Here is a 27,339-nt window from a genome sequence, read left to right as displayed (position 1 = left end):
TGGAGGCTGGTACAATTGCAACATTTAAGAGGCATTTGGATAGGTATATGAATAGGAAGGGTTTGGAGGGATATGGGCCGGGTGCTGGCAGGTGGGACTAGATTGGGTTGGGATATCTGGTCGGCATGGACGGGTTGGACTGAAGGGTCTGTTTCCATGCTGTACATCTCTATGACTCTAAGTGTTGCGGATGCAAATAATGCAATCGATTTTGGGATCACCATTGAAAGGTGGATCGTACTGCATGGTGCAAGGCCAGATGGGATGGAAATTGGATGTGAGATAATCATGGGCGTGGTGGATAATTAATGAAGCGTGTTTGATAAGACGAAGCGAGAGAATGCATGAGGTGTCATGGCTGCAAACTCTCTAAATCCCTGATTGCAGCTTTGACTTGAGCCCTTTAAAACCTATTTTAAAATCATTTGGTGCAAGGTTCCCAAGAAGAAACTTTTAAATGAAACAAATTCTGTGGCAGAAATTCTTCCATTGAGTTAAACGATCCGGCAGAGATTCCTCTGGGAATCTGCGCACAAACGTAAAACACATCCCTTACAGAGCCGGAGTTTCCATTGATTTATACATAATTGCTAGTGCCATTTTTTTGCCAAGACTGTAAGTTGAAAGATACCTCAAAATCCTAAAAAAAAATTACTTGATCTTGGCTTACTAAACTACACATTAGGAACAGTTGGTCATTCAGCCCTTCAAGCCTGCTCCATCATTCAAAATGATCATTTCTAAAGGATAAATCTCAGCATAATACTCGTGGATTAGCCTTTCAATGGCAAGTGTTATAATGAAATTGAGTGCAGTGAGATTTCTGTTTTTTTTTTATTTTTTATGGAGGACAAGTGGTGCACTTAACATTTCGCACCACGGAAATCCATTCTTAAGTAATTCAGAGAAATTACAGAGTTAGCAAGTTCAGTAGAGTTAGCTCAGATAAATTTTAAAGATCATATAATTTTCTCAGTTTTAAGGTATGAAGTTTACTTTTAATCATTGAGTTTCTGAAGGCAAGTCCTTTTCCTCTTGCATGGCATAATTAACATTGTCTGAAGGCCTAATCAAGTTGCATTCTCCCCAGTGGAATGATTAACTGTGTACTTAAGAGCAAGTATGAATTATTCATTAAACCTTTAATTTTTTTCAAAGACTTACCGTTTTGTATAACTGACAGAGCCATTTTATAATACAGCATGGAAGCCAAATAAATGGATTCTGGAATAAAACAAAATGCACTGCAAGACATATAAAACTGTGGGCCAAATGCTAGAAATTGAGATTAGAATAGTTTAGGTGGTTGTTTTTGACCAGTGCAGACTCGATCAGCTGTAGAGCCTTTATCTCTGCTGTCAACCCCGATTGCTCTATGACACGTAGGCAGTGGAGTTATTGTGGCCCATGGTGGTGAGCTTGGAGGTTGGGTGTAGGGGTTGCTGCTGGTAAAATAGAAGGAGCTAATGAATGCAGCTTCATTGCAGCAGGTTGGGTAACAGTTGGATTGGAGACTCCATACTGAGTAGAGGGACTTCAATTAACCAAAGGCCAGAATTGACTGATCCAGTGGAGGGGTATCTCCTTCACCTGAAACCATCTGCTGATTTTTTTCCTGACGAGTTAATACTGGTGTGCAAACCAACAAAAGGTATCCCTGTGATCTATATCATGTCCAAAAATGTGCTGCTGGTGCATAAAATTTCTGTCCAGAAATACAAGTGATTGAAGTTTACTTTTTTAATGCTGTTGGTTTTGCCATCTTTCAGATTGGTGGAATTGCTAGATTTATTAGTGACTCTCGTATGCCTATAATGTTTCACTATGTGTTGTTTCTGAAAACAGTAGTTGTGGTAGTAATGCCTTGTGATTAACCTGCTTAAAATTAACTGTCTTTTCAATGAAACTATTAGGGTTTGTACAATTTTGTGATTCTGCCAACAATAATGGTTCCTCTAAGTCATCCGTTCAACTGAATGACATGGTCACACAAATCATTAAATTTATTTTCATTTAATGTCGCAGCTTGGAGTTCCTGCTCAACTGTGATGGCAAATTCTGGCATAAACGTAACAGAAATTTAAGGGTCTTTTGCACTTGATGCAGTTCAAAATTTTCAGTTGTCTTTTGCACCAGTTTTCAAACCACTATTAAATTGGCCACGCCCTCAATTTAATTACTGCTGAGGGTTTCCACTAACTACTTGTTTGCAAGCCTTCAGGAAGGCTTTAGAAATGAAGCTAACTATTCAGGTGCAAGGGCACCTGAGGTGCATTTTAACAGGTTTTAACAATGATCTTTAGTTCAATTTATAAGAAACTGACTAATGCACCCCAGTATAACTAAAATACTTTCTACATGTAGCTGCTCCCAGTTCACTTTGAACAGCTCCTGCCTTTTTGTATTAAAATCACCTTCCTCCAATCGAGAATTTTTATTCCCAGTCCAGCTTTGTATTTTTCCATGACTACCTTAAATCTTAGAGGAGAAAGTGAGGACTGCAGATGCTGGAGATCAGAGCTGAAAATGTGTTGCTGGAAAAGCGCAGCAGGTCAGGCAGCATCCAAGGAACAGGAGAATCGACGTTTGCTTATGCCCGAAACGTCGATTCTCCTGTTCCTTGGATGCTGCCTGACCTGCTGCGCTTTTCCAGCAACACATTTTCAGCAGCTACCTTAAATCTTACCAAGTCGATCACTGAAATGCTGCCCGACTTGTACCTGTTACCTGACTTTGTTCGCTAAAATTAGATCCAGCACATCCCCCTGTCTTGGAGTTTCTACATGCTCGGTTAAGAAGCTCTATTGGATACTTTTTAAGAATTCTGTCTCCTCTAAACTTTTCACAGTTTGTCAATTCCGGTTAATATATGCCAATACATCTTGTGGACAGTGGCATTTCATGAAGGCCAGCTCGCCGCCCTCTTTTTTTAAAATTAATTCACAGGATGTGGGCATCACCGGCTAGGCCCGCGTTTATTGCCCATCCCTAATTGCCAGAAGGTAGTGAAGGGTCAACCACATTGCTGTGGGTCTGGAGTCACATGTAGGCCAGACTGGATAATTAGGACAAGGACAATTAGGAGTAGGCAAAAAAAATGCTGGCTTTTCCAGCAATCCCTACGTCCCGTGAAAGAATAAGAAACAAATGGCATTCACTTTTCAATCTCACTTAGGATCATAGAATTAATACAGCAAATTTGGTTTGCTATGTCTGCATGGGTTCTGTGAGCATTTTAACTATGTGCCAATTGCTTGCCTTTTCTCTGTAATGCTACGTGTTGTTTCTATTTAAGTATCACAGTCAGAATCAAGTTTCTGATTTTGTTTCTGATTTCCAGCATCCACAGTTCTTTTTTTTTGTTTCTATGTAATCATCTCATACTCTCTCAAATTGAACAAGCCTCCACCACACTTCCAGGTAGTGCATTCCATGCCTGAATGTCTTCTCAATTCGCACATGTCATAATGCAGCTGATACGCAGTGTTTGGTATTCTTCTGAATTTGAAACTGTGGCTGAAATGAAGCACATTCCATCCCCAGCACAAGCATCTCTCATCTTGACACAACATGTTTATCAAAGAAAGCATAAATTAAAATTAAATTGCTTTATTGTTTGACCAGATTTGCACACACTTGTCGCCAGGAGAGCTGGTTAAGGTTCAAACCTTTCCTGGCAGTGATGTGTTGCATTATTGAGAACATTACGTCTTACCACATGTACAAGTCAAGAGTTGGTATTCAAGCCCATTCATAAGACAATCAATCAAGAGTTAACAATCAGAGAGTTGAAAATACATGTTAAGTCAAGCACTGGTGTAGCAGTAATTTAGCAGACAAAGTCAAAATATACCCAATGCTGCAGAAATGGAATGTCCAACAAAAACAAATGAACTACACAGAAGTTGCAAGTGTGTTAGGTGGTTAATCATTAACTGCTCACAGTACTCTGAAAGACTCAAAACATAGGCCATTGAGTTTAACAAATCCATTGACTGAGATGCTTTTGTAAAATGCTAATCAATTTTCTGATAATAGACTGATGTTAATATCCTTTTGGGAATGATTACGTGTAAACAAAGTAACTTAATGTGTTGCCTCTCATGTGGCACAGGGACCAAACCTGAGAGTTGGCTGGTTGTGAGAGTTATGTTCCTCACTGGTGCTGAAGGTTTGACATTTTCTTTTCTAAATGTTGGTGTGCTTTTGGCATCAGCATCACACAACAGTTCTTGTGGCAGAATTGGCTCTGTTAGTACCTAATAAAGAAAAACTTGTATTTACACAGCATTGTTCATGATCTCAGCATGTTCCAATATGCTTTAAAGACAGTGAAGAGCCTTTGAAATTAAGTCAATGTTGCAATATAAGAGACAGTAAATTTCTTAGTTAGCTCAAACAAACAGCCAAAGTGATATATTTGGCTGAATTTTCCAATGGGTGGCAATCACAGTCTGATTGCAATATGTCTTCTACTTTTATGTTAAGAATGAACTCCACATTTCCAAGAGAAATACTGATCTTGCAGTATCTTGTAGAACTATAGAGCATACCTTCAATCCAACTGTATCCTCATAGTGGAAGATAGTTAGGGAAAGGCAACTCCTGCTTCCTTTTTCACAACAGTAGTTGTCTTATTCTCTGATTTAAATATCTAGAAGCACAGATTGCCACTTCAATTGCCACTTTGTCACTAATGGAAACCTAAGCATTTAAGGTAAGGGTATGGTACAGGTGCTATGCAGGAAGAGTGCCATATGGGTAGGATGTTAGATGGGTGAGATGCTGGGTAAGTAGAGTATCAGGTGGCTAGGGAGCCACATTGGTAGGTTTCAAGTGGGGACAGACCTAGGAGCGTAAGGTGGGAAAGGTGTCAGTTAAGTGATTGAGTGTTTGGGTAGATTGTTGTGGTCAATGGGTTTTGGATCCAGCACAGACAGTGTATTTCTGGCAAGCAGGAGGGACACATTAGTCCCCGGGGAGAGGGTGTTCTGGAGTCATAGAGTCATAGAGGCATACAGCACAGAAACAGGTCCTTCAGCCCAACTCACCCATGCTGACCAAATTTCCCAAACTGAACTAGTCCTATGTGCCTTCATTTGGCCCATATCCCTGTAAACCTTTGCTATTCATGTACCTGTCTAAATGTCTTTTAAGTGTTGATGTTGTACCTGCATCTACCTCTTCCTCTCGCGGCTTGTTCCATATATGCACCGTCCTCTGTAAAATGATTGCCCCTCATGTCCCTTTTAAATCTTTCCCCTGTCACCTTAAAAATATGCTCCCTGGGTTTGAACTCCTGCAGCCTGGGGAAACAACCATGGCTATTCTGCTTATACATGGCCCCATGATTTTTAAACCTTTATAAGGTCACCCCTCAACCTCCTACACTCAGGAAAACAAGTCCAAGCCTATCCAATATTGCCTTAGAACTCAAACCCTCCAGTCTTGTTGGATCCCTGATGGGAGGGGTGTGGGTTGGACAAGTGTGGGTTGGAGGAGGGGATTATCAATACCCATGGAGGAGGGGTGTTGAGTCTGGTGGTGGAGTGGTAGGGGATGAGGTCAGAGGGTGATTTCACAGCCTGGAAGGTAGATGATGTCTCAGCTCCTGGAAGGAAGGAAGTGTTGGGGTTTAGGTATCAGGTCCTGTGGGAGGGTTGTGCTGAGTACCAGGACTTAATGGCTGATCGGCATTTCGGTCCCCAGTGGAAGAGGGGTTTGTTGGCCCATCGCTGAGAGGGTGGTGCCGAGTCCCAGGATGAGACAAGGGTGACAGGATTTGGGGTGTGAGGAGGCCGTTGGGTCCTGGAGGGAGAGTGAGTTGTTTTATATCAGGAGAGAGAAGGTTGTTTGGTCCAGCGCTGGTATTGGAGTTTCAGGTTCTGGATGGATTGTCAGCCCAGGTTCTGTGAGATAGACACCTAGTTCAGGGTGCATGTGGTCAGTCAGGGTGTTAGTTTAATAGCTACCCAAAAGTTAGACTAAGGTAGACTAGGTCCAGTCTTTGCTGGATAGCTGTTAACTTAACTGGGCAGAGTCTTCCCAACTCCCTGTTTAAATGAATAGTTTTGGAGGGTTCCAGGTATAGGGGAATTGCCCAGAGGAACCTTTGATTTGCTGGATATTTCCCTCGAATGTTGGGAGATTCCGCAGGCTCTCAACACAGATCTCCCATCTGAGCTTCAAAAACAACCGCATGCCCATCAGAATACATAGTCCAGTATGTGTTTCTGTGGTAACCAAAGACAATGCTATCAGTGTTGCATTAGGGTTCAACTATTGTTAGCTTAATGCAATAATTTCTAGCTTATTTAACTAATAGTATTGTAACTTATTTTTGACAGCATAGCTTTGTTCTGAAATCTTTTGCACTAGTTACGAATAGGTTACCACATAAAATGCAGGCTGGAATCAGAAGGAGTGAGCTATTCCAACATCACTTTTAATTTTGAACTTGTTTTAAATTTGAAATAAGTGTATTGTAGACCTGCAACTCAAATTTGTCATAATTTATAACTGGAATAATATTCATGTTCTTTCCCTATTCTTCCCAGTTTAAGTGAGAAAAGATCAATTTTAGTCTCCTTTTGTCTGAGAGAACCTGGGCAAGATGAGAGTGAATATTATGCAGCTGTGTTTGTTACAACAGTTCTTGCCTTGTTGCATCTTTAACCCTGCTGCTTTTGCAACTCACCGAACCAGCTGCTTAACACAGTCTTTTATGTTAATGTCATAGTCTGTATGATGCTCAGGGAAGCTTATCAGAATTAACCCAGCAGTTTTGTATATGCCCTTGTGTGGCCAAAAGGACTAGGTATGTCCTTTTTCTGGGACCTGCAAAGGAACTCTGGAACTCAATATGCTGCTTTGGGCACTGCCATCCCTCTCATCCATACACAGGATCCTTTATGAATTTGGCTTTGAAAGAGAGAGAGAGAGAGAGAGAGAGAAAACATGCTGCCAGCTTCCCAACCAGGAATTAACATCCCCCTTAAACTCTGCATAGCAGTAAGTGCCGATACCTTCCAAGCGGAACTGACTCGGTGGATTTATAGAGGGTGAATATCATTGGGTTCACCCAAATGACCTCTCCAAGTTCAACATATATTCTGTTTCCATGTGTAAGTGGGCTTTCTGTCCGTCTGCCTCTGAATGGGAGAATCTCTATGTTGATGCGAATGTTGTTATGATGTCTAAATTTGATGCAGAACTTTAATACACCAGACTTCCGCCTCACTTTAAGAATGATTAAATTTCTGAATAGGCAGAGGGCTGAGGAAGTGCGTTATCTGCCTCCATTTTCATTTTGAATGTGATTAAACTGAGGCTCACTTTGCCCTCAGATAGATGAAAAGGATCTAATGGTATTCTTGTCAAAAAGCAAGGGAGTTCCCTCAAATTCCGAATGAATATTTATCCTTCATTCAACATCAGAGATCAAAGGATCATCTAGTCGTTATCATTGCTATATGCAGATTGGTGGCCACATTGTTAGAATGTAATAAAGACTGTGCTACAAAATTGGCTGTAAAACAAATTGAGAGGACTGGTGGCTGTGAATATCTAACATAAATCCTCATCTCTTTCTGTTTTTTTTCCATTTTGTAAAACAGTTTGCCATTTATAAATCATAATGTAAAACCAAAGTATTATAAAATACTTCAGAGAGCCAATGGCCCAGTGGTATCATTGTTGGACTATTAATCCAGAGACCAAGGTAATGTTTTGGGTACAAAAACAGAAATTGCTGGCGGTCTGGCAGCATCTGTGGAGAGAAAGGTTCACTGGACCCAAAATCAGAGTAATCGAATGTCGGGGCCCTCCATTTCGTGTTCAGCAGCAGGAAGAGCAGGAGCGATGACAGGGTACTGCCAGGAAGGTGAGTCACTGATTTAAAAACTTACCTCATGAACAGGTGAAGCGCACGCTGAGCAGGAGTGACCACGGGACTGCTGAGTAAATGAAGTAATTTATTTGGGTGGTTACGTTACCTGAAACACTACTTAGGTAGTGTCTCCTACCCACCCCCCTCCTCTAATTAAAAAAAGGTTCTGTGCGCTGGATTGGTAAGGTAACTAGTATGTTTTAAATTTTTTATTTTTCAGTAGTCTCTTTGGAAACTTAGAACAGTGGGAATGGCGGTTAGGGCAGTTGAAAATTCCTCTTGTAGAATGTGGGAGGTAAGGGTCACCACTAGTGTCCCTGCTGACCTCATCTGCGGGAAGTGCGCCCAACACCCAACTCCTTGAAAACCACATTAGGGAACTGGACCTGGAGCTGGATGAACTTCGGATCATTCGGGATGCAGAGGCGGTTGTTGAGAGGGGTTACAGGGAGGTAGTCACACCTCATGTACAAGAAAAAGGCAGATGAGTTGCAGTCAGGGGACGGAAAGGAAACCAGGAGACAGTGCAGGATCCCTTGTAGCCGTTCCCCTCAATAACAAGTATGCTGTTTTGGATATTACTGGGGGGGATGACTAACCACGGATAAGCCATGGGGTGCAGAATCTGTCCTTGTTGCTTGGAAGGGAAGTGGGGAGATGAGCAGAGGAGACAGATAGGAGGTTCTGTGGGAACAAGAGAGACTCAGGTTGGTGTTGCCTTCCAGGTGCCAGAGTTCGTGATGTCTCGGATCGTGTTTTGGGGAACATTGAGGGGGAGGGAGAGCAGCCCCAAGTTGTGGTCCACATAGACACTAACGACAGAAGTAGGAAAAGAGATGGGGATTTAAGGTAGAAATGCAGGGAGCTAGGGTGGAAGCTGAGAGCTAGAACAAACAGAGTTGTTATCTCCGGTTTGTTACTCGTGCCACGTGCTAGCATGGCAAGAAATAGTGAGAGGAGTTGAACATATGGTACAGGAATGGTGCCGGAGGGAGGGTTTTGGATACTTGGATGATTAGGACTCATTCTGGGGTAGGTGTGACCTATACAAACAGGATCGTCTACGCCTGAACCAGAGGGGTACCAATATCGTGGGAGGATGTTTGCTAATGCTCTTCAAGAGGGTTTAAACTAATTCAGCATGGGGATGGGAACCTAAATTGTAGTTCCAGTGTCCAGGAGGCTGAGAGTAGTGAGGTCAGAAATAAGATTTCAAGGTCGCAAGAGTGCACCGGCAAACAATAGGTGATTTGAAGTGTGTCTACTTCAATGCCAGGAGCATCCAGAATAAGGTGGGTGAACTTGCAGCATGGATTGGTACCTGGGACTTTGATGTTGTGGCCATTTTGGAGACATAGACAGAGCAGGAACAGGAATAGTTGTTGCAGGTTCTGGGATTTAGATGTTTCAGTAAAAAGACAGAAAATATTAAAAGAGGAGGAGGTGTGACAATATTAGTCAAGGACAGTTTTGTGGTGGCAGAAAGGATGTTTAAGGACTCATCCACTGAGGTAGTATGGGCTGAGGTTAGAAACAGGAAAGGAGAGGTCACCCTATTGGGAGTTTTCTATAGGCCTCCCAAAAGTTCCAGAGATGTAGAGGAAAGGATAGCAAAGATAATTTTGGATAAAATTGAGAGTAACAGAGTAGTTGTTATGGGGGCTTTAACTTTCCAAATAATGACTGGAAGTACTATAGTTCAAGTACTTTTAGATGGATCAGTTTTTGTACAATGCATGCAGGAGGGTTTCCTGACACAGTATGTAGACAGGCCAACAAGGGACGAGGCCACATTGGATTTGGTACCAGGTAATGAACCTAGCTAGGTGTTAGATTTGGAGTTAAGTGAGCACTTTGGTGATAGTGACCACAATTTCGTTATGTTTACTTTAGCAATGGAAAGGGATAGGCTTATACTGCAGGGCAAGAGTTATAGATGGGGAAAGGCAATTATGATGCAATTAGGCAAGATTTAGGATGCATAGAATGGGGAAGGAAACTGCACGCAATGGGCACAATTGAAATGTGAAGCTTATTCAAGGAACAGCTACTGTGTGTCCTTGATAAGTATGTACCTATCAGGCAGAGAGGAAGTAGTCGAGCGAGGGAGCCATGGTTTACTAAAGAAGTTGAATCTCTTTTCAAGAGGAAGGGGATATGGGCCGGGTGCTGGCAGGTGATACTAGATTGGGTTGGGATATCTGGTCGGCATGGAGGGGTTGGACCGAAGGGTGTGTTTCTGTGCTGCACATCTATGATTCTGTGATAAGAAGGCTTATGATAGAATGAGATGTGAAGGCTCAGTTAAGGGACTTGAAAGTTACAAGTTAGCCAAAAAAGACCTAAAGAGAAAGCTAAGAAGAGGAAGGATGGGATATGAGCAGTCATTGGCAGATAGGGTCAAGGACAACCCTGAAGCTTTCTATAGATGTATCAGGAATAAAAGAATGATTAGAGTAAGATTAGGGCCAATCAAAGACAGTAGTGGGAAGTTGTGCGTGGAGTCTGAGGAGACAGGAGAAGCGCTAAATGAATATTTTTCATCAGTATTCACACTGGGAAAAGACAATGTTGTTGAGGAGAATACTGAGTACAGGCTACAGGCTACCGAAGGGTCTGTACTCCACTGTAATGTTCTGTGTTCTATGTTCTAGACTAGATGGGATTGAGGCTCACAAGGAGGAGTGCAATTCTGGCAAGTGTGAAAATAGATAAGTCCCCTCGGCTTTATCCTAGGATTCTCTGGCAAGCCAGGGAGGAGTTTGCAGAGCCTTTGGCTTTGATCTTTATGTCGTCACTATTAGGAATAGTGCCAGAAGACTGGAGGAGAGCAAATGTTGTCCACTTGTTCGAGAAGGGGAGTAGAGACAACCCTGGTAATTATATACCACTGAGCCTTATTTCGGTTGTGGGTAAAGTATTGGAAAAGGTTACAAGAGACAGGATTTATAATCATCTAGAAAGGAATAAGTTGATTAGGGATAGTCAACACAATTTTGTCAAGGGTAAGGTGTGCCTCACACACCTTTATTGAGTTCTTTGAGAAGGTGACTAAATAGGTGGATGAGGGTAAAGCGGTTGATGTGGTGTGTATGGATTTCAGTGAAGCGTTTGACATGTTAAGCTATTGCACAAAATATGGAGGCATGGGATTGAAGGTGATTGAGCAGTTTGGATCAGAAATTGCCTTGCTGAAAGAAGGTGTTGGTTGATGGGAAGTGTTCATCTTGGAGTTCAGTTACTAGTGGTGTACCGCAAGGATCTGTTTTGGGGCCAACACTGTTTGTCATTTTTATAAATGACCTGGATGAGGATGTAGAAGGATGGGTTTGTAAATTTGCAGATGACACTAAGGTCAGTAGAGTTGTGGATAGTGACAAAGGATGTTGCAGGTTACAGAGAGACATAGATAAGCTGCAGAGCTGGGCGGAGAGGTGGCAAATGGTGTTTAATGCAGAAAAGTGTGAAGTGATTCACTTTGGGAGGAGCAACGGGAATAAGGAGTACAGGGCTAATGGTAAGATTCTTGGTAGAGTAGATGAGCAGTGAGATCTCAGTGTCCATATACTTGGATCCCTGAATGTTGCCACCCAGGTTGATAGTGGTTAAGAAGGCATACAGTGTGTTGGCTTTTATTGGCAGAGGGATGGAGTTTTGAAGCTATGAGGTTTTTTTGCAGCTGTACAAAACTCTGGTGTGGCCGCACTTGGAGTATTGCATACAGTTCTCATCATTGTGTTATAGGAAAGATGTGGAAGCGTTGGAAAGGGTTCAGAGGAGATTTGCAATGATGTTGCCTGGCATGGAGGGAGGGTTTAGATTAGATTAGATTAGATTACAGTGTGGAAACAGGCCCTTTGGCCCAACAAGTCCACACCGACCCGCCGAAGCGCAACCCACCCATACCCCTACATTTACCCCTTACCTAACACTACGGGTAATTTAGCATGGCCAATTCACCTAACCTGCACATCTTTGGACTGTGGGAGGAAACCGGAGAACCCGGAGGAAACCCACACAGACATGGGGAGAACGTATAAACTCCACACAGTCAGTCGCCTGAGGCGGGAATTGAACCCGGGTCTCAGGCGCTGTGAGGCAGCAGTGCTAACTGCTATGCCACCGTGCCGCCCACAAAGGCTGAGGGACCTGAGGCTGTTTTGGTTCGAGCGAAGAAGGTTGAGAGGTGACTTAATTGAGACATAAAAGATAATCAGAAGGTTAGATAGGTTGGATAGTGAGAGCCTTTTTCCTGGGATGGAGATGGCAAGCATGAGGGGACATAGCTTTAAATTGAGGGGTGATAGATATAGGACAGATTTCAAAGATAGTTTCTTTGCTTAGAGTGTAGTAGGGGCGTGGGATGCACTGCCTGCAACAGTAGTAGACACGCCATTTTTGAGGACAGTTAAATGGTCATTGGATAAACATATGGATGAAAATGGAATAGTGTAGGAAAGATGGTCTTCAGATTGGTTCCACAGGTTGGCGCAACATCGAGGGCTGAAGGGCCTGTGCTGCACTGAAATGTTCTATGTTCCATGTTCTATGTTCTAATCAGTGTTAACATTTTGGTGATTAACCAGTGACCCTTTCTGTCCACAGTTGCTGCCAGACCTGCTGAGCGTTTCTAGCAATTTCTGTTTTTGTTTCTGATTTCCAACATCCGCAGTTCTTTTGGCTTTTATTTAATGTCCTGCATATCTGGGTTCAAATCCTGCCATGGCAGATGGTGAAATTTGAATTCAATAAAAATTTGGTGTTAAGAGTCTAAATAATGATCATGAAATCTTTGTCGATTGACAGGAAAAGAAAAACTCATCTTTCACGAAGGAAACTGTCTACTATACCTTGTCTGGCCTACATGTGACTCCAGACCAATGTGGTTGACTCTTAACTGCTCTCTGGGCAATTAGGGATGGGCAATAAATGCTGACTGAGCCAGCGATGCCCTACATCCTGTGAATTAGTTTTTAGGAAGTTTTTAAAAAACAAATACACTATTTAAATATAAAATTGCAACTGAATTATATATGCAGACCCCAGTCCATCCCTGCACAGAATTCTAACCCTGCTTTGCTTGATGAGTGGATCATTCTGTTCTCCATATATTAGAAAGGTCAGCTGGAATATGATTTTCATAAAGATATTTACGATCATTCCTTTTCACTGAACGATATGGTAATGATTGTGTTGAATGCTATAAACCATAAATTAATGATAATAATGACTTTGGCATCCCTCAATTCATGGTTACTGGTGAGACAGGTTTTCTGGATCGTTGATCCTTCGGCTAGCTAAACCGAGGCTAACCTACTTTGAAACTTTGTAGCTGCCGCTAGTGCACAGGTCTGCTATTGAAAGGATTAAAGTTTCACTACTGTTTATTGCTACCAACCTTGTCTGGTTAAATCATGGTAAAGATACAGCGAGTTGAACAAGAAATACTGCGCAAGCACAATTTTGTGCAAATATGAAAACCACAAAAGAAACTGGTCAATCTTCATATCATGGTTAATCATTCACTTCACCTAAAAAGGTTGTGTAAGCGTTCATTAATATTTTGTGCAACAGTGTCAATGATATTTTGTAACGGATAAAAGATGCACATAGATAAATGATGAATATTTTATATTTGCACAGGATCTTGTACTTTCATTTATACTACTTTCCGCAGGATTTGGGCTTTGCTGAGTAGGCCATTCAGCAATACTTCAGTGTAGCTTATAGAAATAAATTGTGAGATAATTTAACTGATTCAATTTCTGTTTTGTTGTCTTAAGTTTCTCAGGGACCTGGCATTTGAGGTTAGCTAAATGAAATTTCTCTGAAAGAAATCAGGTAAATAATCAGTCAACAATGGGTTGGAAGTTAAAGGGTGCTGATGGAGCTGTGGAAGAGCAAATTACCTCTCAAATTTCAATGCTTGCTGCATTTATGTAGCATTGGGGTGGAGTGACAGATGGAATTTGCTGGAATGGTTGCATATTTCATCAGGAAAATAGAGGATGCATGAACATATACCTAGAGAGTTGTCAAAGTGTGCGACTTGTTTTCTGTTGTAATAACAGAGGTGAACAGTGTAAATGCATTTAAAAGGAAGCAGGTTAGAAATCTAGGGGTGGAAGGAACAGAACAACATGCAGATATAATTTAATGAAATGAGGTGGGAGGAGGCTTATAGATCAATTAGTCAAAATAACCTGCTTCCATTCTGTGAACTCCATATGACTGTATAGTTTTGCCCATATAGTTGTACATGAGCAGGAAGCAATCATGCAGAGATTTCCCTCCAGAGATTCAAAGTGGGGTGGACCTCATAATATGGAAGTGGTCTTTGAAGGAGCAGAGTTGTTGATTGGGATAACCTTGTTTCAGTTTTCCTTAACGGTATTCTTTTGAGATTTAAGTTAGTGAAAAGAGACAGGGGGATGATCAAACACCGTGAACTGATTAGAGTTCCAAGAGGCAACTGAACCTGATGTGAGAGTGATTTGACAGAATATTAGACGAGGTGTTTATATGAATGTATGTACATCCATGTTATTTATGAGATTGAATCTAAGAGAATCTGGTTTGACTACTTCTAGGGATGCTGAATATAAGGGATTGCAACTGTCACTTGATCAAGTAACAGCAACAAAACCATCCTTTTCATATGCAAACTCAACCCCAACCATCACGGACTCAAGGAAGACAAGCAAGTCCCGTCTTAGCCGAACAAAATCCAAGCCAAGAACATCACCTTATCCACAGGTGAATATCTCCAATTGCTGTTATGTTTGAGTGGGTTAGCAAAAACCTTAAGAAAAGCTGTGGCACATGTACACTATCAACGCTCCATGACAGGATACTGGGACCATGTTTGTCTGAACACCTAATTTTGAGTGTAAAGCAATAGAGATAGAATTGTTAAGTTTTAATTCTCCATGTTAAAGCTTAGTAATTTTCCCAAAGCAGTTGCTTCCAGAATGCGATAAAGATTGCTATTTTATTCAATGCCATTAATACGAAAATACATTGAGGCTAAAAATCAATGAGGATGGGCATACAAGGGTGTGCCTACCCAGAAAGTACATTGCCAACCCCACGGTGAGTCAGGGAGAGAAGGTCTTGCTGCTAAGGACACATCTGAGGCTTTCACACATCAAAAGACAGCAAATTGCTGGATAGCTTACCGAGAGATTATCACACTCTTCCCTCAGAAAGACAATAAAATGCCAAAGTGATCCTCTTTTTCTGATGGTTTCAAATTTAAAAAAGACTTCTGCTTTTTTTCTATAGATTGCTGTCCCAGCCATTGATTAAATCAAAACATTAAATATTCTAAAGAGCTGTGTTTTCTTTGAGAGAGCTCATGCAACAGATTATGGCTCAAAACTGCAAAAACATCATATTATCATATAAGAACCAATAATTCCTATAGCATTGTAGTGTACTGGGTGCAAAAATCTTCTATAATTGGCTGCAGAGGTTTAGACAGTGCACAGAGTGCAAAGTGTCCCACCGTATAGGTCCCCTGTGCATCGGGTGTCTCCACTCGGACAGAGCTTGCACATTATTTAACATCGACGTTTCGGGCAAAAGCCCTTCATCAGGAATTCCTGATGAAGGGCTTTTGCCCGAAACGTCGATTTTGCCTGTCCTCGGATGCTGCCTGAATTGCTGTGCTCTTCCAGCACCACTGATCCAGAATCTGGTTTCCAGCATCTGCAGTCATTGTTTTTACCTCATTATTTAACATCCCCAATTTATATGTAAATTAGTGACAAGATACATGGTACACCAAGAATGATTCCAGAAATTCCAGATGTCAGTGCCTGCTTGCAGAGGACACCACAGAGGTCTTTTAGGAAACTCTTCTACTGTCTTACTATTTGTTCCCTATTCCAAGGAAGGCCAACCATTGTCACAAGTTGTCTTATGAACTCCAATACCTAAACAGTGCAAAGGGGTACTTCTTGAGGGGCAATAAAAACAGCACATCTTTCTCGATAGCAAACAGCATGTGCTTATGTGACCTCCATGCCTTCCCAGAACTTCAACAGCTACTTGCTCAGACTGCTTGCAAAGTATTTAAATTAGCTGACCTTGCTTAATAAGGATAGCTCAGTTTGGAACTCTACTAGGTTACAAGGTAAGTAACCAATGAATGGCAGCCCCACCCGCTGCATTATCATGCCCATAGTGTAAATATAGTCTTGTTGAATAACTTTAAATTCTCTTATTTCTTTTGGCAGAAACATTGATGTTGGAAAATGCGTTGAGTTCACTAAAATTTATACATTTAGCAATGAAATACTCAGATCAATTTTCATAAAAATAATAGAGCTACTCATGAGCCTTTGGGCTGAACATTTTTTTTCCTGTGATTAGCAGTTTAAAAGCGGTTTCACCTTGAAGTGTGAGAGCCACAGTGCATTGCCAGTATACTGTAGGAACTCTGAAGTTGTGAAATTGTGATTCAGACATAGTGAAACCAGTGTTCCTCGTGCATTTAAGCTTGTGTTTAATTCTTCCACCATATGTGGACATTGGTGGCAGGACTATAATTTGTTGCTCATCTCCAATTGTTAGTGAACTGAATGACTTGCTATGCTATTGAAGTGGGTAATTAAGAGTCAACCACATTGTTATGGGTCTGGAGTCAGGTGTAGGCCAGAGTAGGTAAAGATGCCAGATTTCCTTCCCTGAAGGATATTAGTAAATGATAGAGATTTTTATAATTGATGATAGTTTCAATTACACTGTTACCTGAAATAAATTTTTAAATCCATGTTTTCTGATTCAAATTAAGTTCTTGCAGCTACCATGGTGGGATTTGAACTGATAATACTGTAGCATTAAACTAGCCTCTGGTTTACTGGTGCAATGTCATTACCACCATGTTACCATTTCCCATAGAGTATGTGTGCAGTGCTTTGTGATAGTGTGACTGAGCAGTATGACTCTGTGCTCTTTTGTATGCCTTTGAAAATGTGCCGGTGTAAAATTAAAGATTTCTTTAAGCAATTATGACACTGACATTATTTCCCACAGTGGCAGCACTGTGCTCACATAGAACGTGATATTGACCCAAATTTGTTGATTAAGCACAAATAAAGTTGTGATTAAAAACAGAAATTCCTGTAAATGCGAAGTAGATCTGGCAGGAACTGCCAGAGAAAGAAGCAAGTTAACATTTCAGGTCAAAGATCTCCCATCTACAGCCTGTCTGTTTAGTTTGGAATCCCAATATCTGTAGTAATTTCCTTTGGTAAATTGTAATTCCAGTCTTAAGTCAAAATCATAACTTTATAAAACTGTAGAATAGCTATGGCAGAGAAGGAAGCTATTTGGCCCTGCTGTGTCCATGCTAGCTTTCTGCAAGACCAATTTATCGCCCCACTCCCCTGATTTTTTTCCGTAGCACCACATTTTTTTTTCTCTTCGGACAAACAATTATCCAATTTTAAAAGTCATGAAAGCATCCACCACCCTCTCAAGCAGTGCATTCCATACCCTACCTGCTTACCCATTAAAATGTTTTTCCTTGTGTCATTTTTTTTTGCCATTCACCTTAGGTCAGTGTCCTTGATTTTTCCATTCATAAATAATGTCTCCCCAGCTTCACTTCACTTCACTTCTCTTCAGAGAACAGCCCCAGCTCCTTCAGTCTAACTGAAGCTCTTCATATTGGAACCATTCAGTGTAAACCATTTTTAAAAAACTCATTCACAGGATTTGTTGGGCAGCAAGCATTAGAGATCACCCACCTCTGATTGTCCAACATTGTTGTGGACTTGAAATCCCTTGTAGTTCAGACCAGATAAGCAAGGACATTAGTGGGCCAGATGGGCTTGTTCAATAATGAACAACAGTTAGGTCATCACCATTTGATTAGCTTTCAATTCTAGATTCTTACTGAATTCAAATTTCATCATTAGCTATGGGGATTTTGACTATCAGCACCCCTAGTGCTTTTAGGTTAAACCATGCTTTTTGTAACCATAACTTTACATTTGACCACAGGATGGTCTTCCAATCCAACATCCACGCCTTTGCTAAGATTACCTCTTACCACCCCTGTGGCATCAACTGGCTTTGCCCCTGTCTCAGCTTGTCTGAAGCTGAAATCTTCATTCATGCTTCCTTCACCTCAAGAGTTGACTAGTCCAATGCATTGCTTGTTGGCCTCCCACATTCTAATCTAAATTTGAGGTCATCCAAAACTCTGCTGACATGTCTTAACTAATACTCCTGATTAGTGACAATAGTTACAACCTGGTGCAAATATTGTCCTTTCATAATTGAGATACCTTGACCAAGTTGAATAGTGCAAAAAACCAGCAAGGGTGAAGAAGCCAAGAGGGAAAGTGACATTTATCATAATATAAAGGTTAGGTGGTGCCTTGAGTGGAATGTATCCTCCCGGGAAGGTAGAGTGAGATGCAGTGTTGTGGGGGGACCCAGTAATGATGGCGAAAGAAGCGTGATGGAGGGCCTATCATATTTTCAACTCACCCCTTTGCCCCTCTCGTCCCAATTTGATTCCAGCAAGTTTAGGTTTAAAGCCATGCTTCCCATCCTGAAGTCATTGGAGATCCTTAAAAGCCTCATCCTGCCACTGCAGCATTCAACCAGTGCTGGATTTGGGACTGCACTCTGTGGTAGCCTGTCAGGTGAAATCTAGGGGTGTTCCTGTGTCCTGATGGTGGGGACCCCGTCGCTTCCTGCTTGGGCAGCCTGTGCAGCAAGGTGTCTCCATGCCTGAAGACCACTACCTGCCCTTTCAGCTGAAGGGCAGCTGGCACCTCCCTGACTATGACAACATGAGAGCTTTGAGATATTGGACATGAGGATGAAACAATATCTTTGCGGCCTCTTTTGATGTTGGAAAATGCAGGAAGAAGCAAAAAGATGATATATGTAGAGCAGAGTGGAAGCAAGAACAATTGAAGGCACTTTCTCATTATTACTTAAGGTTATTTTAAATGAAACCCAGTTACAGATTTGTGATCCTTTCAGTAACTTTATCCTTTCTTTCATCCTCTCCTCTCTTCCAGTATTCTGGATTTCACAAAGAAAGATCTGAATCGGACCATGAGAGCCAATGGGGAGGAAGTCCACTGACAGATAATGCTTCCCCACAACTGCTGGGTCACACAGAAGGGTCACAGCCTTCCCAGCACGACATTATTTCCTGTGCCTATGGACAGTTTTCCGACAGAAATTCGTTGTGCTACGGCTTTGCCCTCGAGCACTCCAGATCGGTGGAGGAAAGGCAGTCCCACTTCCACACATCACCGTGTGAGGCTGGAAGGTGCGAGGCAGGCAGATACTTTCTTGGGGGCTCGCAATCTGGAAGAGAGAATTGGTGGAACTCCTCTCGTATGACACTAGCTCTGACTAAGTCGTCTCCAGAGAGCAGGGAGGGATATGAAAACAGCATGCCACACATAGCTTCTATTCCCAGTATTCATGGTAAGCTCACTTTAAGGAAGGATCACCAGAAATTGGAAAATTTGCAATGTAGGAAGCAATCATTTCAATCAAAGACTGAATTACATTTTATTAGGAAAAGAAATCTTATGACTTGTTCAGTGAGCTTTTCTATTGTAACAAAATAATCTGAGCGCTGATACATGAGGCTAAATTGCTTCTAAATGGCATACTGTCAAGAAGAGAATACTGATGGGACTGATTTTTTACACTTCTTAAGTGAATGGGTTTTGAGTAAGTTAAAATTGGGACCCTTCACAATATACTACCTTTTGGAAATTCAGAGAAAAACCAGTGTACGTAAGGACCGCACTCAATAATCTGAGCTTCCCTCCAATTAATGCAATATGTATCTCTGCATCAGATAGAAAGATAATTGCTTAACAGGGTTAACCTCCTCTTGTTTGAAAAGCAAGATGAAAATTTACCCTTCATACTTGGGCAGTAATCCTGTGGAAAATATCACCTTCCCATTGTATAATTTGCTGAAATTTGGTTCAATTGAAATGGCGTTTTGGCCAACATTCACTGCTCAACTAGCATGGCAGAAACAAAATAAATTAAAACTACATTACTATGTCACATTCTTGAGGTTACTGCACAATATTAGATTTCATCCAAGTTACATTTGCATAGATTGAGGATTAGATACTAAACAGGAAACTGTGAATAGGTACAATTGTGTCATTTCCAGGTTGGTAGACTGTATAACATAGAACATAGAACACTACAGCATAGAACAATACAGTTGCATTACAGTGCAACTTCGGCCCTCGATGTTGCACTGCCCTGTCATATTAATCTGAAGCTCAGGAGAAAGGGAGGACTGCAGATGCTGGAGATCAGAGCTTAAAAATGTGTTGCTGGAAAAGCACAGCAGGTCAGGCAGCATCAAAGGAACAGGAGAATCGATGTTTCTTGAAGAAGGGCTTATGCCCGAAACGTTGATTCTCCTGTTCCTTTGATGCTGCCTGACCTGCTGCGCTTTTCCAGCAACACATTTTTAAGTTCTAATCTGAAGCCCATCCCACTTACACTATTCCATGTACGTCCATATGCCTGTCCAATGATGACTTAAATTCAATTAAACTTGGCGAATCTACTACCGTTGCAGGCAAAGCATTCCATACCCTTACTACTCTCTGAGCTCTTCCTCAGGAATGAGGGTCATTCCTGATGAAAGGATCTCGCCTGAAATCTCGATTCTCCGGCTCCTCGGATGCTGCCTGACCTGCTGTGCTTTTCCAGCACCCGACTCTCGACTCTGATCTCCGGCCTCTGCAGTCCTCACTTTCTCCTTTGGGGAATACAGTACCTATTCACCACACTCAGTGAGGTGTCCTTTTTTCCTTCTGACCTCCGATTTTCTTTGTACCAAGTCCCTTGAATTCTTTACTCAAGACACATTATTCTGTCTCTCAGTCACTAGCTAGAGGCAGCAGCTTATAGGTAAATGGTGAGTGAGAAAACACCAGCTTTCTTCCAATGCTTTGTTAGTTCTGTGCAAGGAGAGAGAAGATGTTGTCTTTTTAGAGTCTGGAGCCTTTCTGCCACCAGATTGACTCTACACAGATGGACTATCAGAGAGCTGTTGTCATGCTGAGCACTTCAGACCTACATACCTTGGTCCGGATTGATAAATCAATCAATAGACTTCTCTGGTTTAAAAAAAACTGCCCTGAATACATATTCATGATGATGTTGAGTCCAGCAATCTTCTTCCACTGCCCTTCCATGTAAATATGACTCACGAAGAGATACAGTAACTTGTTACAACACTGCAACACCTCCTTATATAGTTTCTGTGGTTTAAAACAGTATCCTTTTCACATTTTGGTCCACCACTCAAAAGTAAAGGAAAATGAAATGTTATGGTCTTTACACAATCCCTGTCAGTGAGTTAGAGGTGTCGATCAGTTATATCCAAGTTTGCTGAGAATACAAATCTAGGTGAGAAAGTAAGCTGTGAGGAGAATACAAAGATATGGATCAGTTCAGAAAAATATTCAGATTGAACATATGATGAGCAAGTGTCAACATATCCACTTTGGCAGGAATAATAGAAAACAGCATTTTATTTAAATGGGAGTTGCTGGAAAATGTTGGGATTCAGAAGGGCGTTCTTGTACACAAAATAAATAGAATACCGTGTAGATCTGGCAAGAAATTAGGAAAGCAAATGGCATGCTCATCTTTATTACATCAGGATTGGAGTATGAGCATATCAAAGACTTACTACTATTATATTAGGTCTTAAAGAGACCATACTTGGATACTGTGTCCAGTTTTTTTGTTCTTATCGAAGGAAGGATAAATCTACCCCAGAACCTTGAGTTGTCTGATTCCTAGAATTAATAGTTTGTATTATGATGAGAGTATGAGTAACCTCGACCCATATGCCATAGAATTCAGAAGGATGAGAAGCGATCTCCTTCATAATATAAAAATGAATAAAGAACTTGATGGGCATGTACTGGGAGTATGTTTTCCCAGCTGAGGAGTCTAGAACTAAAGGTCACAATCTCAAAATAAAGGAGCAGCTAATTAAAATGGAGATGAGGAGAAATTTCTTCATTCAAAGGATTGTGAATCTTTAAAATTCTCTGAGACACTGTACATACTCATCTGTTGAGTATGTTCAAAACACAGATGAATGGAGATTATGAGAGATGGGGAGAGTGCAGAAGGGTGCAGGTGAGGTTGACAAGCAGCTGTGATCTTATTGAAAGGCGCTGGGGGGCCACATAGTGTAAACAGCTTTCATAATGAAAGGAGTAGGGACTTCTTGCTGCAATTGTACAGGGCCTTGGTGAGTATTGTGTGCAGTTTTGGTCTCCTTATCTGAGAAAGAATGTTTTGCCTTTGGAGAGAGTGCAGCAAGCATTTACCAGGCTGATTCCTGTAATGGCAGGACTAATGTATGAAGAAATATCATATCAATGAGGAATATATTCATTGGAGTTGAGAAGCATGAGGGGAGATCTCCAAGAAATGTATAAAATTCCAAAAGGACTAGACAAGGTAGATGCAAGGTAGTTGCAGAATGGGTGTTCCTAATTCAAAAATGAGATAATGAGAGTCCAGAGAAAATATGTTCTTGTTCAGGTGAAGGGCAAGGCTGGTAACTGTAGGGAATGTGGGATGATTAGAGAAATTGAGGTTTTAGTTAAGAATAACAAGGAAGCATACATCAGGTATAGACAGCAGAACTCAAGCGATTCCCTAGAAGAGTTTAAAGGCAGTAGGAGTATACTTAAGAGGGAAATCAGCAGGGAAAAAAGGGGACATGACATAACTTTGGCAGATACGTTTAGGGAGAATCCAAAGGTATTCTACAAATACATAAAGGGCAAAGGTGTAATGAGGGAGAGAATAGGGCACCTTAAAGATCAGCAAGGTCACCTAAGTGTTGAACTGCAGGAGATGTGGGAGATTCTAAATGTGTATCTTGCATCAATATTTACGATGGAGAAGGAAATGGAAGATACAGAATGTTGCGAAATAAATAGCCATATCTTGAAAAATGTCCAAATTGCAAAGGATGAAGTGCTGGACATCCTAAAATGCATAAAGGTGGATAAATCCCCAGGCCTTAATCAGGTGTACCCTACAACTCCATGGGAAGCTATGGAAGAGGTTGCTGGGCCCCTTGCTGAGATAGGTAAAAACAATGACTGCAGATGCTGGAAACCAGATTCTGGATTAGTGGTGCTGGAAAAGTACAGCAGTTCAGGCAGCATCTGAGGAGCAGTAAAATCGACGTTTCGGGCAGGTAAAATCGACGTTTCAGGCAAAAGCCCTTCATTCCTGATGAAGAGCTTTTGCCCGAAACATCGATTTTACTGCTCCTCAGATGCTGCCTGAACTGCTGTGCTTTTCCAGACTCTTGCTGAGATACTTGTATCATTGATAGTCACCGGTGAGGTGCCAGAGGTATGGAGGTTGACTAAAGTGTTGCTAACTATTTAAGAAAGCTGGTAAGGAAAATCCAGTGAACTATAGACTGGTGAGCCTGACATCAGTGGTGGGCAAGTTGTTGGAAGGAATCCTGAGTTTAGGATTTACATGTATTTGGAAAGACAAGGACTGAATAGGCATGGTCAAATGGCTTTATGCATGGGAAATTGTGTCTTACTAACATGATTGAGTTTTTGAACAAGTAATGAAGAGGATTGATGAGCCCAGAACAGTGGGCGAAATCTATTTGGTTAGCAAGATTAGATCTCATGGAATAGAAGGAGAACTAGCCATTTGGATACAGAGTTGGCTTGAAGGTAAAAGACAGCATGGTGGTGGAGGGTTGCTTTTCAGACCAGAGGCTTGTGACCAGCAGTGTGTCACAATGAACAGTGCTGGGTCCACTGCTTTTTGTCATTTATATAAATGATTAGAATTAGAATTTAAATCCTACACTGTGGAAACAGGCCCTTCAGCCCAACAAGTCCACACCAATCCTCCAAAGACCAATCTCCCCAGACTTAAACCCCATCCCACATTTACCCTGGATTAATGCACCTAACCTGCACATCCCTGAACAATTTAGCATGGCTAATTCACCTAACCTACATATCTTTAGACTGTGGGAGGAAACCAGAGCAACCCTATGCAGACACAGAGCGAGTGTGCAATACAGACAGTCGCACAAGGTTGAAATCGGACCCAGGTGCCCAGCGCTGTAAGGTAGCGGTGCTAACCACTAAACCACCATGTCGCTGATTTGGATGTGAACATTGGAGGTATGGTTAGTACATTTGCGGATTACACCAAAGTTGGTGGTGTAGTGGACAGATTAAAAGGCTACCTAAGAGTACAGTGGGACCTTGGTCAGATGGGTCAGTGGGCTGAGGTGTGGCCGATGGAGTTTAATTGAGATAACTGTGAGGTGCTGCAATTTGGAAAGACAAATCAGGGCAGGACTTAAACACTTAACGGTAAGCTCCTGGAGAGTGTTGCTGAACGAAGAGACCTTGGAATGTAGGTTCATATTTCCTTGAAAGTGAAGTCCCAGGCAGACAGAATAATGAAGAAAGCATTTGGTAGGCTTGCCTTTATTGGGCAGTGCATTGAGTATAGGAGTTAGGAGGTCATTGATTAGGCCACTTTTGGAATATTGCATGCAGTTCTGGTGTCCCTCCTAATGGTAAGGATTAGATTAGATTAGATTAGATTAGATTAGATTACAGTGTGGAAACAGGCCTTTCGGCCCAACAAGTCCACACCGACCCGCCGAAGCGAAACCCACCCATACCCCTACATTTACCCCTTACCTAACACTACGGGCAATTTTAGTATGGCCAATTCACCTGACCCTGCACATCTTTGGACTGTGGGAGGAAACCGGAGCACCCGGAGGAAACCCACGCAGACATGGGGAGAACGTGCAAACTCCACACAGTCAGTTGCCTGAGGCGGGAATTGAAACCGGATCTCTGGCGCTGTGAGGCAGCAGTGCTAACCACTGCGCCACCGTGCCGCCCATGGTGTTGTGAAACTGGAAAGGTTTCAGAAAAGATTTACAAGGATATTGCCAGGTATGGGGGATTTGAGTTTTCGGGAGAGGCTCAATAGGCTGGGACCATTTTCCCTTGGAGCATCACAGGCTGAGGAGTGAATTTATAGCAATTTATAAAATCATGCGATACATGGTTAAGGTAAATGGACAAGGTCTTTTTCCTGGGGTGGGGGAGTCCAAAACTAGATGGCATAGGATTAAGTTGAGAAAGGGAAGATTTAAAAGGGACCTAAGAGGCAACATTTTCATGTAGAGGGTGGTGCACATATGGAATGAGCTGCCAGAAGTAGTGGTGGAGGCTAGTACAATTACAACATTCAAAAGGCATCTGGATGGGTATATGAATAGGAAGGATTTAGAGGGATAGGAGGCAAATGCTGGCAAATGGGACTAGATTAATTTAGGATATCTGATCGGCATGGGTGAGTTGGACTGAAGGGTCTGTTTCTGTTCTAGCCATCTCTATGACTCTATGACTGTGGAGTCCAGAACCAGGGGGGTCACAGTCTAAAGTTATTGGGTAGGCGATTTAGATCTGAAATGAAGAGCATTATTTTTCACCCAGAGAGTGTCGAGCCTGTGCAATTCTTTGCCATGGAAAGTGATTGAGACCACATTATTGAATGTTTTCTAGAAAGTGGTAGTTATTATTCTTAGGGCTAGAGGGGTCAAAGGGTAAGGTGAGAAAGTGGGAACAGGAATTGGATGATCAGCCAGGATCATAGTGGATGGCAGAGCAGGCTTAAAAGACTGGTTGGCCTACTCTGCTCCTATTTTCTATGTTTTGACAAATGGCCTACTCCTGTCCTCGTGTTCTTTAGTTCAGAGCATTGGTGAGACTATCCTGTGTGTAAATTGGCTGCTGCATTTGCCTACAAACAAAAGTGATTTCGAAGTGATTATAAATTGTGGTGTGATCTCCTGAGGATTGGTGAAGTTATTTTATTTCAGTCTTTTTCTTAAGTAGTTCATGCCCTTATCTTTCCAGCACTTCATAAACGATGGTAATATCTATCTAACATGTGATTAAATTTAAAATAGCAAAGAAATGGAGTAGGTCTTTGGTTACGGGCTGTTCTAAAGAAAATGCAGAATGCTAATCTTTCTTGTGTTGCCTTTGGAAACATGACAAGAAAGCAGGTCCAGCTTTCCTAAGAAAACCAGATCTGCACAGCTCCTCAAAGCTTGCACAATATTTGGCTGATTCTCACACCAGCTGGATGTGAATTATTCTCATATTGATTCATTTGACGCTATCTAACACAACGAACACTTTCTGGTTCATTTCAACTTAATTATTAATAAGGCTGGATCTCTTCCAGATCTGTGTTGCTGTGGCTGGAGGATATTTTCAAGACATTAGCAATGATATGTTTATGTAAACATCAAGCTGAGTTGCACAATTCCTGATTAACATCTTTCTCATCATTTATTTGATTTGATATCTTACATCAAAATGGTGACCATGTCTGATATTGGAATAAAATTTATTCCACTGTTTACCTGTAGCAATATCACAAAGCTTTTTTTATTTCATGTGATTTTTTTTGTCTAAATAGTAAACAGAGGAAATCTATGAAAATGCATGCTGCAGTGTCAGTGTACAAAGTGACCAGAGAAATTCTTAACCTGTTGTTTGATTATAAGCCAAGTACTCAAATCTATGTTCAATCTTTGATTTTTGTACTTACTTGGCACTTGGTTAAAATGTCACTGTATCTCTGTTTGTGCTTTTTTATAGAAGCATTTCCAGTTTACATTTGTTAAATGCTAAAAAAATTTCTTTTATTTGCATCAGCTGCACGACATTTATTGAAGCTCTCTGAGATATCTATGAATTCTCAGGCTCACTCCTGGCAAATAAGAGAACATGGAAAGGAAAAAATTAGACAATGTTCTGTCTGTCAGTAGAAAATTGTAACTCATGGATAGGTCCTCCGTTATGCATAAGATCTTCCATCTAATTTGTCAATCAGATGACCTTAAAGACATTATAAATTTTTTTATTCGCTCAGGGAATTAGGGCGCATCGTATTGGGGGCAAAGTACTGACTTGGATTGAAAATTGGTTGGCTGACAGGGAACAAAGAGTAGTGATAAACAGCTCCCTTTCGGAATGGCAGGCAGTGACCAGTGGGGTACCGCAGGGATCAGTGCTGGGAACACTGCTTTTTACAATATATATTAATGATATAGAAGATGGTATTAATAGTAACATTAGCAAATTTGCTGATGGTACAAAGCTGGGTGGCAGGGTGAAATGTGAGGAGGATGTTAGGAGATTACAGGGTGACCTGGACAGGTTAGGTGAGTGGACAGATGCATGGCAGATGCAGTTAAATGTGGATAAATGTGTGGTTACCCACTTTGGTGGCAAGAACAGGAAGGCAGATTACTATCAAAATGGAGTTAAGTTAGGTAAAGGGGCGGTACAGAGAGATCTGGGTGTTCTTGTACA

The 27,339-nt window shown here is 41.5% G+C and overlaps 1 protein-coding gene across 2 annotated transcripts in view; it reads left to right on the top strand.

Moving 5' to 3' along the window:
• LOC122548402 (single-minded homolog 1-like) overlaps positions 1-27,339 on the top strand; it is a 91,468-nt gene that overhangs the window by 54,947 nt on the left and 9,182 nt on the right. For both annotated transcript variants that reach the window (XM_043687006.1, XM_043687005.1), the window contains exons 10-11: positions 14,479-14,644; positions 18,934-19,351. In XM_043687006.1, coding sequence (XP_043542941.1) covers positions 14,479-14,644; positions 18,934-19,351 — 584 coding nt within the window. The remainder of the gene's footprint in view (positions 1-14,478; positions 14,645-18,933; positions 19,352-27,339) is intronic.

The sequence above is a fragment of the Chiloscyllium plagiosum genome, chromosome 3, assembly GCF_004010195.1.
Source record: "Chiloscyllium plagiosum isolate BGI_BamShark_2017 chromosome 3, ASM401019v2, whole genome shotgun sequence".
In the NCBI taxonomy this organism is placed as follows: domain Eukaryota; kingdom Metazoa; phylum Chordata; class Chondrichthyes; order Orectolobiformes; family Hemiscylliidae; genus Chiloscyllium; species Chiloscyllium plagiosum.
Note: the sequence above shows the minus strand (reverse complement) of the source record. Positions and strands in the feature narration are given on the sequence as shown.